At 40.5% G+C, this 14,884-nt stretch overlaps 1 protein-coding gene across 5 annotated transcripts in view; it reads right to left on the bottom strand.

Moving 5' to 3' along the window:
• Positions 1-656: 656 nt before the first annotated feature.
• Positions 657-14,884, bottom strand: part of MPPED1 (metallophosphoesterase domain containing 1) — a 91,838-nt gene continuing 77,610 nt past the window's right edge. For all 5 annotated transcript variants that reach the window (XM_081191876.1, XM_081191877.1, XM_081191878.1 and 2 more), the window contains exons 6-8: positions 12,996-13,111; positions 6,184-6,297; positions 657-2,645 (exon numbers count right to left, since the gene is read on the bottom strand). In XM_081191876.1, the coding sequence (XP_081048002.1) occupies positions 2,527-2,645; positions 6,184-6,297; positions 12,996-13,111 (349 nt within the window). In that variant the 3' untranslated portion in view covers positions 657-2,526. The remainder of the gene's footprint in view (positions 2,646-6,183; positions 6,298-12,995; positions 13,112-14,884) is intronic.

Here is a 14,884-nt window from a genome sequence, read left to right as displayed (position 1 = left end):
ATGTGCATGAAGGGTGAATCAGTGCTCCCTGACACATCTGGCATTACTCCAGCCACCCATGACCGTTTTTCTTGCTCACAAGTCGCCAGCTGCTACTACTGCCGCCCAGACCCTCTCCCCACCCAAGCCTGGCTTCTACGCAGTAGCAGCAGCAGCATGTGCCTTGAACCCTAGGCCAGGCAACAACCAAAAAGCAGCCCCATGATTGCCCGTGCCTTGCTCCAAGGCAGCCCTTCCTCGAAGGAAGACAATGTGGGCGAGGTGGCCCCAGAGAGTGCCTGCTCAAGGTTTACTACTGCCCAAGTTGAAACAACACCCTGTTCTGTGGAAGGACCTTATGTTCTTCAGACGGCATGAGACCTCGTGGGATAAGATGGCCCAGGAAGGCCTACAAGCATCCATGACAGCCCACTGACTGATGACGTAGCGCTGTCAACAATTTAACTAGAAGGCTGTGCCTAGTGAGAGCAGGAGCAAAGAAGAATGGCCGACTGGGGCACTTTGCCTTAAATGGCACACCAAGCCTTGTCAGATCTGCTGGTAAATGTTTTCTAATGTATGACGAAGCAGACACTTACAAAAAAAAAGAGTCCACAACTGCAGCATTTTGAATGTGAAATGCCCTGTTCCTGTCTATGTGTACACCACGCAATTAGTAGCTTTAAAAGATTTTTATTTGTCTAACATGCTTGACAGAAAATTACAACAACAATCCAGTTATGCCAAAATGAGTCAACACACCTGAAAATTTTCATGACCTCAAAAGCTTCTTAATGTCATTCATACATAAGAATGCACAATATTCCAAAGAAATATTCTCAGGGGGAAAAATATTCTTCAGAGAATATATCCTGACTTACATAGAAATGTTCTTGAGGCAAAAAAAGGAAAGGCCTCTTATTTTAATAATATGCTCCACCTCCTTTTTTAAGTGTTTCTGAAGTGCTATGAGTTATTGTAAACATTTTAGACTCATTTATCTGTTTCAGGAAGCTTGCTTATTTTATTTTCTGGGGTTGTCACTAGAAAACTTAAGTAAAGGTTTATTATAAAAATAGCCACATTAAAAGTCTGGTTGACAATGTAGAATTCCTTCATTTGGAGGAATGACAATGTGGTGAAAGGCTGGTGCAAACTGGCTACTCGTCATAGCGGCTTTGCTTTTTCTCACAACGGTGGCCAGAGATATCTGCCATCTACCTGCCATCTAGCCCGGTTTGCAGTAGCCTTTCTGTGCAAAGTTATATCTGCACATCCGATCTTGTGAGTAAATTTGATCCACAGTAATATATATTTTCAGAACACATAAGGTTGCCATAAAATGGCAAGTCTTCTTTTTGCATTCCATGTTCCATGGATTGCAACCAATCGTCAAATTGAGTACTGAACAAGCAACAAGTCTAGTTATCATTCTGTACCTCTCTCAGATTTGACCCTGAACTCCACATTCCTGAAGTTATGTGTCTATATAGTAATATAGTAGTTAAAATCCACATTTATGTTCCCTGTGATGTGCTCATGTGGATTGTTCCACAGTTCTTAAACATGTTTGGATCAGCTGCATGCACGCACATTTGCCAGCTTGGGTGAGTGTGGAATTGACCTTTGAGAACTGGGCTGCAAGGGCAAAAGCTATGGCTATGGACACAGTAGTGGCTGAAAATGCAGCAAGTATTTCAAGTCGCATTTGCACATTGTTGTACAGACGGTTGCAGACAGTAGAACTTACTTCTAAGGAAATATGATTAGGTTTGCCCTGTATGAGATTTAACAGCTGCAGAATTCATTAGGGTTTTTTGGGGTAGGGGGCTTTTTAATTCCTGAGTTTACATTTAATTTAAACTACTTCTCTTTCAATTTTTTGTGCTGTATACTGCATTTCGGTAATCTCCACCATAATATCACTTTCCATATTTAATATCAGATGGAAGAAGATTTTTAAAATTCTCCTATACTCGGTTTTACAAGACTGGAATATTATAGATTTGAAAAGTATGTGCCATAATAATGTGCTTCTTTTGACCTCTTAAATACATGGGGAGTCATTTTATATTTGTAATAATAGTCCCAAGAATCTAGCACAATTATATTTTCCCCTCACTGTGATTATCCTGTGAAACCAGGTTTAAATGAGCAAATGCTAGCATTTAACACACATGAAAACTGTAAACCTTCATAAAGAACCACTTGGCTGAAGAGTCATGTCATTTTAGTAAGTTCAATACAGCACATGGAATATACATAATGCATTGATTTCTCTTGATATAACATGGAATGCACACCCCTTTTCTGTATTAAAAAGTCTTTTTAAAATGATGAAATGTTAGATCTGTTGAAGTATTTCTAGAAGGCTGTGATACCAGATACCTCTGATGTCTGTCTGTTCTTGCCTCTCCAGTTATTTCATAAAGAGAAAAGAAAAACATGTTCATAATTTAGCGTATGCTTAGTTTTTACATCAGCAGCTCTGTGCTGCTAGCCAATGTTTTACGCAGGTTGCAGGCTTCATACTTCTGCGTGTGATAATCATGTGTTCCTTGGAGTAGGCAAATCGATAACTATAGGTGGATTGAGTGGCTGGTAATTCACTGTACATGCAGAAGCATTCACGTAGGTGGTAGTTCCATCAGCCATAACTCCATAACCTAGAATTTAAAAAAGATAGTTGTTATTATTACTCAGTTGTACTTGTTAAGACATCTCATCAAACAAGTTTGCCAAGCACTGTAACAAAATCAAGTAAAAACAGAATAAATAATATACAGAATAACTGTGATTCCCCACCCCCCCATCACAGTTAAGTCTGAAAAATCCAGCTTGGCATATGATTCAAATACAAAAAGACCAGCACAATAAAATGCAGTACAAATCACAGGAGCTAAAACCACCAGCCAGACCATATATAATCTCTCTTTTTTGGCTTCAAATTAACTTTCACTGGAGGGCATTAGGGAATCCGGGAATTCAAAACAGTGGTTGTTTGGCAAAGGCAGTAGCAGCAATTCTAGCCTGATATTCTTCAAGTATTTTGACTCTGCATTTCATGAGGAAAAGAGCTTCAGCGACCACATCTAGGGTTCTGTCATGTCCTGGCATTCAAAAAGAGTCAAGACTGGGTGGTGGCAGAAAGTGCAGTGGTGTTTTACATGGTGACCTCATTGCATCACACCCCATGACAAGGGCTTTGTAGCATCACTACGTGCTGAAAAGCCTAAAGCACCCTTTTCTACTGAATGATGTCACTCCATCTGTCTTCACTGGAATCTAAGCAAACAGCATTCTAACTTCCATAATGTTCAAAAACATTTCAAGAAGAAGCAATATAAAATACTGGCCATTGTCACCCAGGGGGACGGTGTCCAGGGAAGTCGTGTGGAGGTATGCTCAAATTCTGTTTCCTACAGTTTAAGTGGCTCTGTGTTGAAACCCAGCCCCAATAGCTTTCTTCTGGAAGCCATCTTGCCAAGGCCTGGGAACTCAGACCCTGCTGTGGTCTTCAGGGTGTGAATGAGGCCATTCTCACTAAACTGCCACTTGGCATGCAGGGATGATGTGGAGGTCCTTGGCCTCGGCTTGAAGGTCAGAGCAGGGTCTGGACCTCCAGGTGGTGAACATTAGGACCTGAAGGTCACTTACGTGCTCAAACAACCAAATCCATTTTCTATTATAAATGGACATTTTTGGATTAAACTCAGAAATGAACAATAGTAACATGTGTCAGTTGCCAAACCCCTGGTTTTGGAAGAGGAAATAGTTCCTATTCCTCTTGCATGAGGAAACAATGGAGATGTTAGGCTACTACTGTGCTTGAAGGAGTCGACATTCCTGTTTCTTCCTCATTACCTGCCCTCAGTGTGAACTAAATGGCATTAAGGACTCAAAACATTAGCTTTCTCACATCACAAATGTTGGCTACAGCTTGTGGCGAGAAGAGATTTTAGCCAAAAGCCCAGGTTCAGATAAGACAGTAAGCCAAATCTTAGCTGAACTCAGCACGGTGCAAGAGGAGGAGAAAAAGGAACAAAGCAATTCCTGTCTCTATTCTGTTTGTTTACATGTCACTCTTGCAGGTGTTGCTGGACTGCCATCCATTCCAGAGCTTCCTCTTCCCACCCCAGGCAACTACTAAGCTTGCTTTTCACCAGCCCTTATGAAGACACCCCCCTTTTTTATTTGTACTCTTTCATGTCCCTGCTTTTATCTTCAAGCGCATTTCCATGCCTCCTACTCCCTCTTTGTTTGCAGCCCCCTTTTGCTCCTATTGTCACCTCCATTCCTTTTCCTTCAGCCTTCTCCATATTCTTCTCAACTCCCCACTGGACACAGATCACCCCAATTTCCATGCTGCCTCTTTTCTACTTTATGGACTTACTTCACGATGATATGCATTACTGTATCTTTAAGATGAATGGGCTCTTAAGAGCCAACCTGTTCAGTTCAGTTGATAGATATTGTTCATATATGAGTCCTGGCTTATAAATACATACAAGAGCATGAGAAAGTTGGCAATACTCCTGCACTTTTTGAGACCTTTAAAAAACAAAAGGCTGGAAATGCCATGAATACATTGCAGGCTCCATCCTTCAGCCCCTAAGTAGCTGCGCTGCCTAGAAAGTTCAGTAGCTTTTCCTAAACAGTTTTTAAAGGGATGAGACTGAACAGCTGCAGGAGATAAGAATGGGGAAAAATGTTCGAAGAAACTCTGAGGGGGAGGAGAGGGAGGGAGAGGGAGAATTTAGGATTTCAACAGCCCTCAATAAACTGAAACTGAGCCCTGGCTGAAGAATGAGCAGTTGGCAACAGCACTCGAATAATGGTGATTCTGTCACCATCTGAAGGGAGCAGCAGAAAATATAGTTTCAGGTGGGACATTTTTGATAGGAAAAAAGTTTTAGAGGGGAGAGAACAGTATGTTATTATTCATCCCCAAGGTTCTATAAATGACAACTGCAGATGTAGCTTTGGTTGGTTGGGGGAAGATTTCTACTGCTCACAGCATGCAGACACTATAAAGAGTAGCTTGTTGTTCTAAGGCTGTCTATAGAACTTACTTGGGAGTTCTTCCCTGAGGAGCCTGAACGTCCCAGGATAACATCTAGCTTGCCGTTTCCTACTTGTTTTCTTTAAGTTCCTGTCATCTGCAATAAATAATGTTCTGTATCCTTTGTCATGATGTTGCCAAAGCAAACACTACATACTCACCATTGCACTGTAGTGGACTATTTAGTTCTGGGTAGTATTTGTGCCCAGTATGTTGTGACAGCATTGATTTGACTGGTTTTGCTGGCACAAAAGACTAATTATGCACATTGCAAGAGAGTCTATCTCAAGTATCCATGTGTGGAAATAACTGCTCACCCATCTGGCGGTGGGCGCCATTTGCAGACCGGCGCGCAGCACCCATGATCTCCCTGGAGACAAGCTAGTCTGCCGCACCTGGCCTGCATTCCCAGCGCCACGGACCGTTGGGGTTCCCGCCCAACCCCTATTAAAACTGGCCAATCTGCAGTGCTGCTGGGGCCAGGGCCAGGTGAGCGAACCATGAGTGAGAAGGCTTCACTCCAGTCCACTCTGGGGTTTTATAAGCAGGGCAGAGCCAGCGCTGGACACGCAGTCGGCTCCAGAGCGGACATGCATGTGCCTGGGGGGAGTTGTGAAATGTTTATTTGTATGATCTAGTTGAGATTCCTGTATTGCTAGGGCTTGGACCTCCAACTCTACAATTCTATTATTCTATATTCTAGCGCCATGCTATATTTCATATTGGTTTTTAAATTTCCTTGAGTTTCAAAAGGGTTGTGCTGTTAAATAAATTGACTTCAGAATCAGTGTAACTGATTACTTATAATGTGATGTTCGTAACAGAAATAAAGGCACTGTTGTTTTAGAAAAAGATAGATAAATATGTCAGATCAATTCTGGAAAAGGAAACTACTGACATTGTTTAGTAACTAGCAGACAGTTGCTCCTCCGGATCCATGTACTATGGCTTTTATTTTAGAAATTTTAGGGAACTAAAGTGGACATAATTCAGGTGACATCAGTATTAACACAGTATGTTACAACCTAGGCCTTCAACAATGGTAACAAGTTGGACCTCTTCAATTTGTATTTGGTGGGGTCTGGAATCTAATGAAAGTCTGACCTGGAATTCAATCTATACACAAAAAGAGGCTTTCTGACCTTCATGGATGTGTCCAAAAACATGAAGACGGGGCTGTACTCGCCTCTGGACTGTATTCAGCAGCTCAACACAGCCCACTCTTTGCATCTTCTTAGGAACCCAATCTAAGAAACCTTTAGAATAAAAGATACAGTACAAAAGAAGAACAAAGAAAACAGATATTATCTGAGGAATTTTATAACCTGAATTTTAAAAATGCACAGCACTGAACCTCTCTCCCTAGTTCTTGTGACTGTGTCTCTATGAAGAATTATCTTTGAAAGTGCATTTGAATAAAACGGAATAATCAAACTATGCAAACAAAAGGGATTAAGACTAATCTTACTGCTAACAACAAAGGTGTGTGTGTGTGTGTGTGTGTGTGTGGTAGATATGGTTTTAAATAAATGCTAATAAATATTTGTTAACAAATGTACAGTTTAATATTAAACTAAATGTATAGTTTAATAAGCTTAAGACATATCTGCTGTTTTCCTGCATCCAGCTATTCTTCTGCTTTGAGTCCTAGTGAAATAAATTGAATACCAGCCATTATGTTCAAACCACGGTGCCTAATATCAAGTTCTCATTGAGTACAGGCAAACACTTAAAATGAATGGAAATGGACATTTGATGACTTAATGTATTGTGGCCCCCATGCGAGAAGAAAAGAGTACCTAATCTCATGCATAGTATACTGGAATTTCTAACAACCCTGACAAGAATAAAATTATCTCAAGGTGGGGAATATTGTAGTTACTCTTTTTTAATCTTAGGAATAGAAGTGCTTAATCCGCAGTATAGCACGCCATTTTTAAAGACTCGTTGTTAGTGCTGTGGTTCAGTAGGGTGAGAGATGTTAGCAGTTGCCAGCTGAGGTCAGAAAATGACCTCTCATTTCCATTCTCGTTCCTATTGCCTCTTTGTGATGCTTACTATGTTAAAACAATGGCTAGAGATTGAAGAGCTACAGTGACGGAGCCTTACGGTAAGGAAATGAAAACATGCGACATCATAAGTGTAACATTTACCAGTTGCTGGAAACCGCAGGAGGGGAGAGGGCTGTTGTGCTCAGACTCTGCTTGTGACTTCCCCTAGGCATCTGGTGGGCCACTGTGAGAACCAGATGCTGGACCAGGTGAGTCTTTAGCCTGAGACCCAGCAGCCTCTCCGTAATGCTCTTGTGCTTTTTCTGCCAGTTTCAGCCATATGGAAGGTTTCTAACCAGAATTCTGTGCACATTACCTACAGCATGCCAAATGCTTCTGTTCAGTTTTGTGTTCTGCTGGGACTAGCAAAGCTTTTAAAAGTTATCTATATGGTGCTCAGCATGCAAAATAAATATAATAATAATAATAATGGCATATAATCTAAAACAGGGGTGGCCAACTCTCAAGATAAAAAAATTCCTTCCAGTAGCACCTTAAAGACCAACTAAGTTAGTTCTTGGTATGAGCTTTCGTGTGCATGCACACTTCTTCAGATACACTGTGTATCTGTGTATCTGAAGAAGTGTGCATGCACACGAAAGCTCATACCAAGAACTAACTTAGTTGGTCTTTAAGGTGCTACTGGAAGGAATTTTTTTATTTTGACTATGGCAGACCAACACGGCTACCTATCTGTAACAACAACTCTCAAGAGACTGTGATCTACTTTCAGAAGGGGTTCGGCTCAAAATTGTTGAGCTTTTTTTCGGGAGGAGGAAAGCCCCGGTTTTTTAGGGGTTAACCTTTTTTTAGGAGGGAGTTCTGTTTTGGGGATAGTTAAAGGATAGAGACAAAGGGGTAAAGTCACTCAGAAGAGTATCGCTATGGATCAAAACAGCAGCACAGAGAAAGCTCCATCTTCCCTTCCAGAGATCATACAACAGTGGAGGGTGGGGTGAGGGGGCTTGGCAGGAGTCAGTTTTAGGAAAGGGAAAGGAAAGGGAACCGGAGATCAACCGCGATCTACCAAAACCTCGCGGGGATCTACCAGTAGATCGCGATCGACCTGTTGGACATCCCTGATCTAAAGAAACCCTCAAATCAAAGGCAAAGTTTGCGCAAAGTACTGCAATACATATTAGATTCTTCGTTGTTCCACTTGTTGCAGGAGGGTGCACAGGGTCTTGTGCAAGTGGAAGAAACCGTTCTTTTTCGTTTCGCTTTTCTCATGAAATCCTCTCGCACAAGGTACAAAATGGCCATTCTAGGAGCATAAGAAGAGCTGTGCTGAGTCAGTCTTGCAGGCCGATCTATTCCAGTATTCTGCTCTCACAGTGGCCAACCAGATGTCTGTGAGGAGCTAGGATGCAGGATCCTACCCACGTGTGATTTCCAGTAACTGGTATTCAGAGCCACACTGCCTCCGACGGTCGAGGCAGAACATCACCAGCATCACCCTTCCGCCAAGGACAAGGAAGGGAAAGTACATAATGGGGAAAGTATCTCCCATATAGAATGTCCTGAGCAGCAAACAGAGACTGAAACTCAAACCGCTGCTGGTCCAGTGTCTGGAAATAGTTAATTATAAATAAGCCTGTCTGTAAAGACAAAAAGTATTTCCACTTCAAAAACTTTGCAAACTAAAATCCATGAAATTAACTTCTCCATTAAATTAAGCATTATTTATGTTGAACATGTTTCTGTTTGCATGCAATATCAGCCTTCTGAAGCTTTCCCATATGTTTGCAGCTTATTATGTACACCTGACTACACAAACTAAGAATAATTGATTACACCTAGCTAACAATTAGAGATTGCTTTAGATCCCCCCTTCCTCCCCTATGCCTGGTTACTTGAAAACAGGGATCTGTAACTGGCAGGAAAGTATAAATCTTTGTCACCAACAATCAAACAGACTGTTTGATAAAGACATAAAGGAGAAATGAAAGCTTGTTTAAAAACAAAAGACAAAAGGAGTAAAAAGTCCCCCCTAGAGAAAAGAAAGAATTTTGAATTAGGCCAGGAATGGATGTAGAGATTTATTCATATTGTATTCTAACGTGAACCAAAGGTTCAGGATGGCCTGCTATGCACTTTAAACAACTCCATTTAAACAATGCACTTTTACTCAAAGTAAAAATCCACTGGGTCCCAACAAGATCAAAATATTCCTGCCTAACCACCTTATTAGCAGCATAACCCCAGGCACATAAAACTAGTTATAAATGGATATACTTGTAGGAAGTGGTGGCAGAGAAAAGGCAAAGTGCATTTCTGTGGGCAAGTGAGCACTGTGGTTGAGGAGTCTGGTATTTGAGGATTCTGATATGAACTGATCTGATCCATACCTCCCCCCAAACTAGATGGGAACTTAGTTATTTCACTGGCATTTGCACTTCCTGAATATTCTGGCAGCTTTTGTTTTTCCTCATTTAAAAAACACAAACATGGATTGAGAGGAAAACACTTAGAAAGCCATTATTTAAAAACTTTTAAATGTTGATCTGAGCATTCTTAAGCAGTACCAAACCATCTTTAAACTCACAAGTGAAACATGCCTACAAGATAATTCCAAAACTGGGCAAATCACTAAAGCTACAAAATTCATGATTCTGGGATAGCTCAGTTGGTAGAACATGAAAGGGGGTTAGACTACATGTCCTACGTGGTCCCTTCCAACTCTATGATTTCAATAAGTGAAATTTCTTGATTAGGATCTGCAAATCCCTCATTCCTTCTCATCAATGAACATGCCTTTAGAACCCCTGATGCAACTTTAAGCAACCAATTTCATCAAAAGATCATGGGTATTCTGGGGGGGGGGGAGTTATGATAAAGTTTTAAACAAGTCAAAAATCCTCACGAAGACTTTTTGCCTCCATTCCTTCCACCTAAAAAGCTACCTAGCTTGTTGGAATGAGTAACTGCCCCCCCCCCCAGTTACTGGGGGCGTTAAAAGGGTATTTCTGATGTCAATTTTCTAGGTTTATTCCAGACGTCTATTACTGCTTCCCTAACTTCATTTGGCAACATAACTCCTGAACTTTTCCCCATATCTATTCATGATGAGGACACGATATCACTATTTGCTGTCACATTCAGTGAGACCTTCAGCACTCAATGAGTTTTCAAACCTGAATACTTCCTTACACCACTCAGGTTCGCTACAGCCATACACTCTTGCCCATTCCCTTCATACTTCTCAAGCTCTCATCTCATTCTCCAACTTTCACAATGAATAACAAAGACTACAAGGATTTTGGGTGGGCCATTTAGCTTTAATCTCTGGGGCTTTGTTAACTACAACTAAGCTTGTATCTTCACAGGTACTTCTAACATTATTTCTGGAAAGTTTTTAGTTATAAAAGAACTTTGCAGTTAACCTCTTTGGCTTAGGCTCAAAGCTGTCTGTAATTTAATGTAAGGAGCAGGATTCAAGTCAGACAGCCTGTTGCAATGTCATCCCATGGGCCCTATAGAGAAGAAATAAGCTGTCACTGGAATTATGAAACAGACAGCCGCTACATCTTATTGGAGTCTATAATAAATCTAATGTCACAGAGCAATAACCATCTCCAATGCACTTTCTAGGGTGCCCTGCTGAAAGTCCCCAAAACTTTCAACAGTGTTGTAATATTATTTATTTTTTTGCGGGGGGGGGGGGATAGTAAGACAGCAAATTTTCCTCTTTTTACAAAGCATATGGCACCATAACTGTCAGCTCATTAAAGTACGTCAACAAGAAAAAGAGATATTAATGGAGCAACTGTTGCCATCAATAATATTTTGCAGCTAGGATAAATTATAAGCAACCTGTATCTATCAGGAAATTTAAGAAGTCTCAACAAAGATTCAGAATGGAATAATAACCCATTTCCAGAGGTCTTTCCTAACACTTAGGAGTTAGAGCATTATCTAGCTTTATACTCCATTGTTCAAAATTAGTGAGTTTAAGCATGTAGGCGAATATCTCCTATTGATGTAAGTAGGAGCTCAGTTGGTGGAGCACGAGATTTTTAATCTCAGGGTTGTGGGTTCGAGCCCCATGTTGGGCTAAAGATTCCTGCATTGCGGAGGGTTGGTCTTGATGACCCTTTTGGGTCCCTTCCAACTCTACAGTTCCATAATATTATGATTATGATTATTATATCCCAATCATCTAACTGGGTTGCCCCAGCGACTCTGGGCAGATTCCAACAAATATAAATACATAATAAAACACCAAACATTAAAAACTTCCCTATACAGGGCTGCCTTCAAAGGTCTTCTAAAAGTTGTGTGGTTACTGACATCTGATGGGATTCTAAAGTGCTTAACTCTGGAAGTTCATATATTACCTTGCTCACATGCATTCATTCACTAATTCTTGGAATCTTGGAAGATAGGCTGGTATTATTGTCATCACATTGCAAATGGAGGGCTGAGTGACAGTGTCATGTCTAAGATCATACAGTGAGTTTATGGCTGAGATGCACTTGGAACTGGGAAAGTCTAGATCATAGCTCATGTTACATGAACCACTATATTACACTAGCTTTTAAATATGCAGGCAAGCTGAAGTATGGGAGGTGATTCAGTTTTTCAAGATAAACCAGAGACTCCACAGCTCATTACAAAAAGCTGGCATTCAGTGAATGAACATCTTGTTGTGAAAAAAAAATTGCATCCCATTCTCTGAGGAACATGAGCTGATTTTGCTGCACATGACCTTTGGAAACCTCCCAATTCTACAATTCTATGATTCAAAGCATGTTCATCAAACATGTGAAGACTTCCAGGCATAGGAATTCAAATGTTCCAATGAACATACACATTGGGGATGCAAGGTTAGCATATATTTTATGTGTGTGCTTTTGGCATGCCCGTTTGCTTCCACTGAGCTCTGCATGCATCTTTGCAGTATAGCACATATTGCAGACACCGCAAAGAAACAAAATCTTGTAGCAGTACACTAGAACTTCACACTGCATAAGCAATGTGTCACTATAGTTTTCCTATTTCATTGTTATAATCTTGGTTATTTCAATCATTAAATCACTAAAGCGTCCTGTAATTATTTATTTATTATTTTATTTAATTAAATTTGTATACCAGCCTATACCCATAGAGCTCAGGGTGCTTCACAACATAAAATTCTAATACAGTGGTGCCTCGCAAGACGAAAAGAATCCATTCTGTGATTCTCTTCGTCTAGCGGTTTTTTCGTCTTGCGAAGCAAGCCCATTGACAGATTAGAGGATTAGCGCTATTAGCACTATTAGCGGCTTATCTGCTGATCGGATCAGCTGATAAGCAGCTTAGCGGCTTAGAAAAAGGGGGGGAGGGAAAAAAACCAGCAGGAACTCGCAAGACATTGTCGTCTTGCGAAGCAAGCCCATAGGAGATTCGTTTTGCGAAGCACCTCCAAAACGGAAAACTCTTTCGTCTAGCGAGTTTTCCGTCTTGTGAGGCATTTGTCTTGCGGGGCACCACTGTACAGTGGTACCTTGGTTTACAACCATAATCCGTTCCGCAGGTCCATTTGTAAACCAAAACAGGTTGTAACCCAAGGTGCGCTTTTGCCAATGGGGCCTCCAAAAAAAAATTTGTTCGTAATCCCCCCCCTAAAAAAGGGTTGTAATCCAAAAAAAGGTTGCAAACTGGGACACGCACTTCCGGGTTTGACGTGTTTGTAATCCAAAACGTATGCAAACCAAGACGTATGCAAATCAAGGTACCACTGTATAAAAAACAGAAATGAGGACTGCAAGCATGAGTGGAATACTGTTTCACTCTAAAGCATTGCAGAATCACACCCCTTTAAACCCACACATTCTAAGTGGCAGCAGAATCTACAAACTATTACTTGCAATGACACAACACAGATAAATAATGACCCGAAACATTTTTCAGTGTTTTCTTACCAAGAGGTGGTCCATGTGTTATAAGAATATCTATTCCATCTGGAATTAGGTTCCATTTCTCTAAAAGTGCTTGGCCTCGCGGAAGATTAAAGCCCCAGCCATAAAACCAAGGTTGCCTGCCAAAAAAGGGAGAGATTTTCTTCAGTGCTATATACACGTTGGATTAGTCAGTTAAGACCAACCACGAAACATTCCGTTCAACTTTGTTCATAATGGATACAGGTACATATTCTGGGTTGCACGGCTTGGGGAATATTCCTCCAAGCCGTGTAGAACAAATGGAAAGGTTTGCATTGTGGTGTAGTGTGTGTGTAGCACACAATTAAGGAAAGAATTACTAACAGCACCTATTTTGGTTTGTGTACTTTATATATGTGGACAGGTCAATTTCTGTTCTCTCAGTTTCTCATTTGTCTAATCTTAAATTCAGTTCTACACATTTCCATATCAGTTTGTGAATACTGGGTTGAAGTAAGAGTAATGAAAACGCAGCTAAGAAGCTCAAATCATATACCGGTATATGACTGACACCCTTCTTTGGAAATTAAACCAATGTCCAGACTTTAACATTCAAAAACTTTACTTACAGAAACTTATAGTTGTAGATGAATTAGAACATAATATTTAAATGCACATGATTCTCTAAGCATGGCCTTACGGTCTCTTCTTCTAACTTCCAAACAACTGTATTTTCTTCTCTTTCCAGAGCTCAGCACTCGACCTCCTGTTTCTCAATTAGGACATGCCTCGCAGATCCTATGAGAGATTTCCACTTTTACCTTCTTCTGCAGCTTTGCTCTGTTTCTCTCAAGCAGAGAAGATGCGCTCCAACACTCTATTCAATTTAGCAGTGTTCACGGCTAAATTCTAAAATACAGTAATCTTGCTTTACATAATCTCCTTCACTAGATACCTCCCATGTGACCAACTTTAGCCAAACTCATGAGAATAATTCAATTACCAACCAAATTTAAACACAGAGTAATCCATACGAACATTTACAATTTCAGTGTATTAAAATATTATACTGTTTTGCACTTTAGTGCAAATTTATCCTAATATACAGGGATATATGCAATTTTGCCTGTTTCACACATTATTGCAAAGCAATGTTACCTAACACATTTTTGTATGCTATTTTCATTGATATGTGCATTTTATGCACTCTTTAATTTAGCATATATGCACTTTGTATTTGGCTGGAGCATGCCACTGCAAAATTAAGAGACGCAGAAATTTTAAGGGATGGCTGTGTTTTAGTTGTGTATCATTTCAGAAAGTGAATAGATTCACCTTTACATGCAAACTGAATAAACTTTCTCCTCCCATTCCTGCTTCAGAATAACTCGTCAAACCCAATGTAGTTTACTGAAGAATAAACTGGGAATTCTAATGTGAGGTAGCCATGGTGAAAAATGAAGTAGCGCTGCCTATGCTGGATTAGTTTTTTTGTTTCTGGCTCCACCCACTGCCAGTTTGCAGACCTTGATGGATTATCCTTGAGGCAATACAGCCCTGGAATATAACAAGGCATTGGGAGGGACTCAAGTTTTCATATCCTACAGCATAGCACTATTACGTGACAAACTGACCTTTCCCGACTTGCCTTTTCTATAGTTATTCAAGAAACATACACCCGACCCTCCTACAGCAACTCCTCAAGTAATACACAGCTAAATAGTTGCGATCCAACCTTATGAACATTAACCTGGAGATTAGGGGTGTGCAGCTTGCTGTAATATCAGCCTGTTAATGAGTCAAACAACAACACGGGATAATTTGGTCCCTGCACAGGGTCAGATTAAATGTGTGCTAAATCAAAACCTATTTTACTGCTATTTTGTAAAATTTATTTAGCAATATAGAAGAGTAAGATCCTTGCCAATTAT

This window comes from Podarcis bocagei, assembly GCF_964188305.1.
Source record: "Podarcis bocagei genome assembly, chromosome: 4".
Lineage (NCBI taxonomy): Eukaryota > Metazoa > Chordata > Lepidosauria > Squamata > Lacertidae > Podarcis > Podarcis bocagei.
This window is presented reverse-complemented; position numbering and strand designations above follow the sequence as displayed.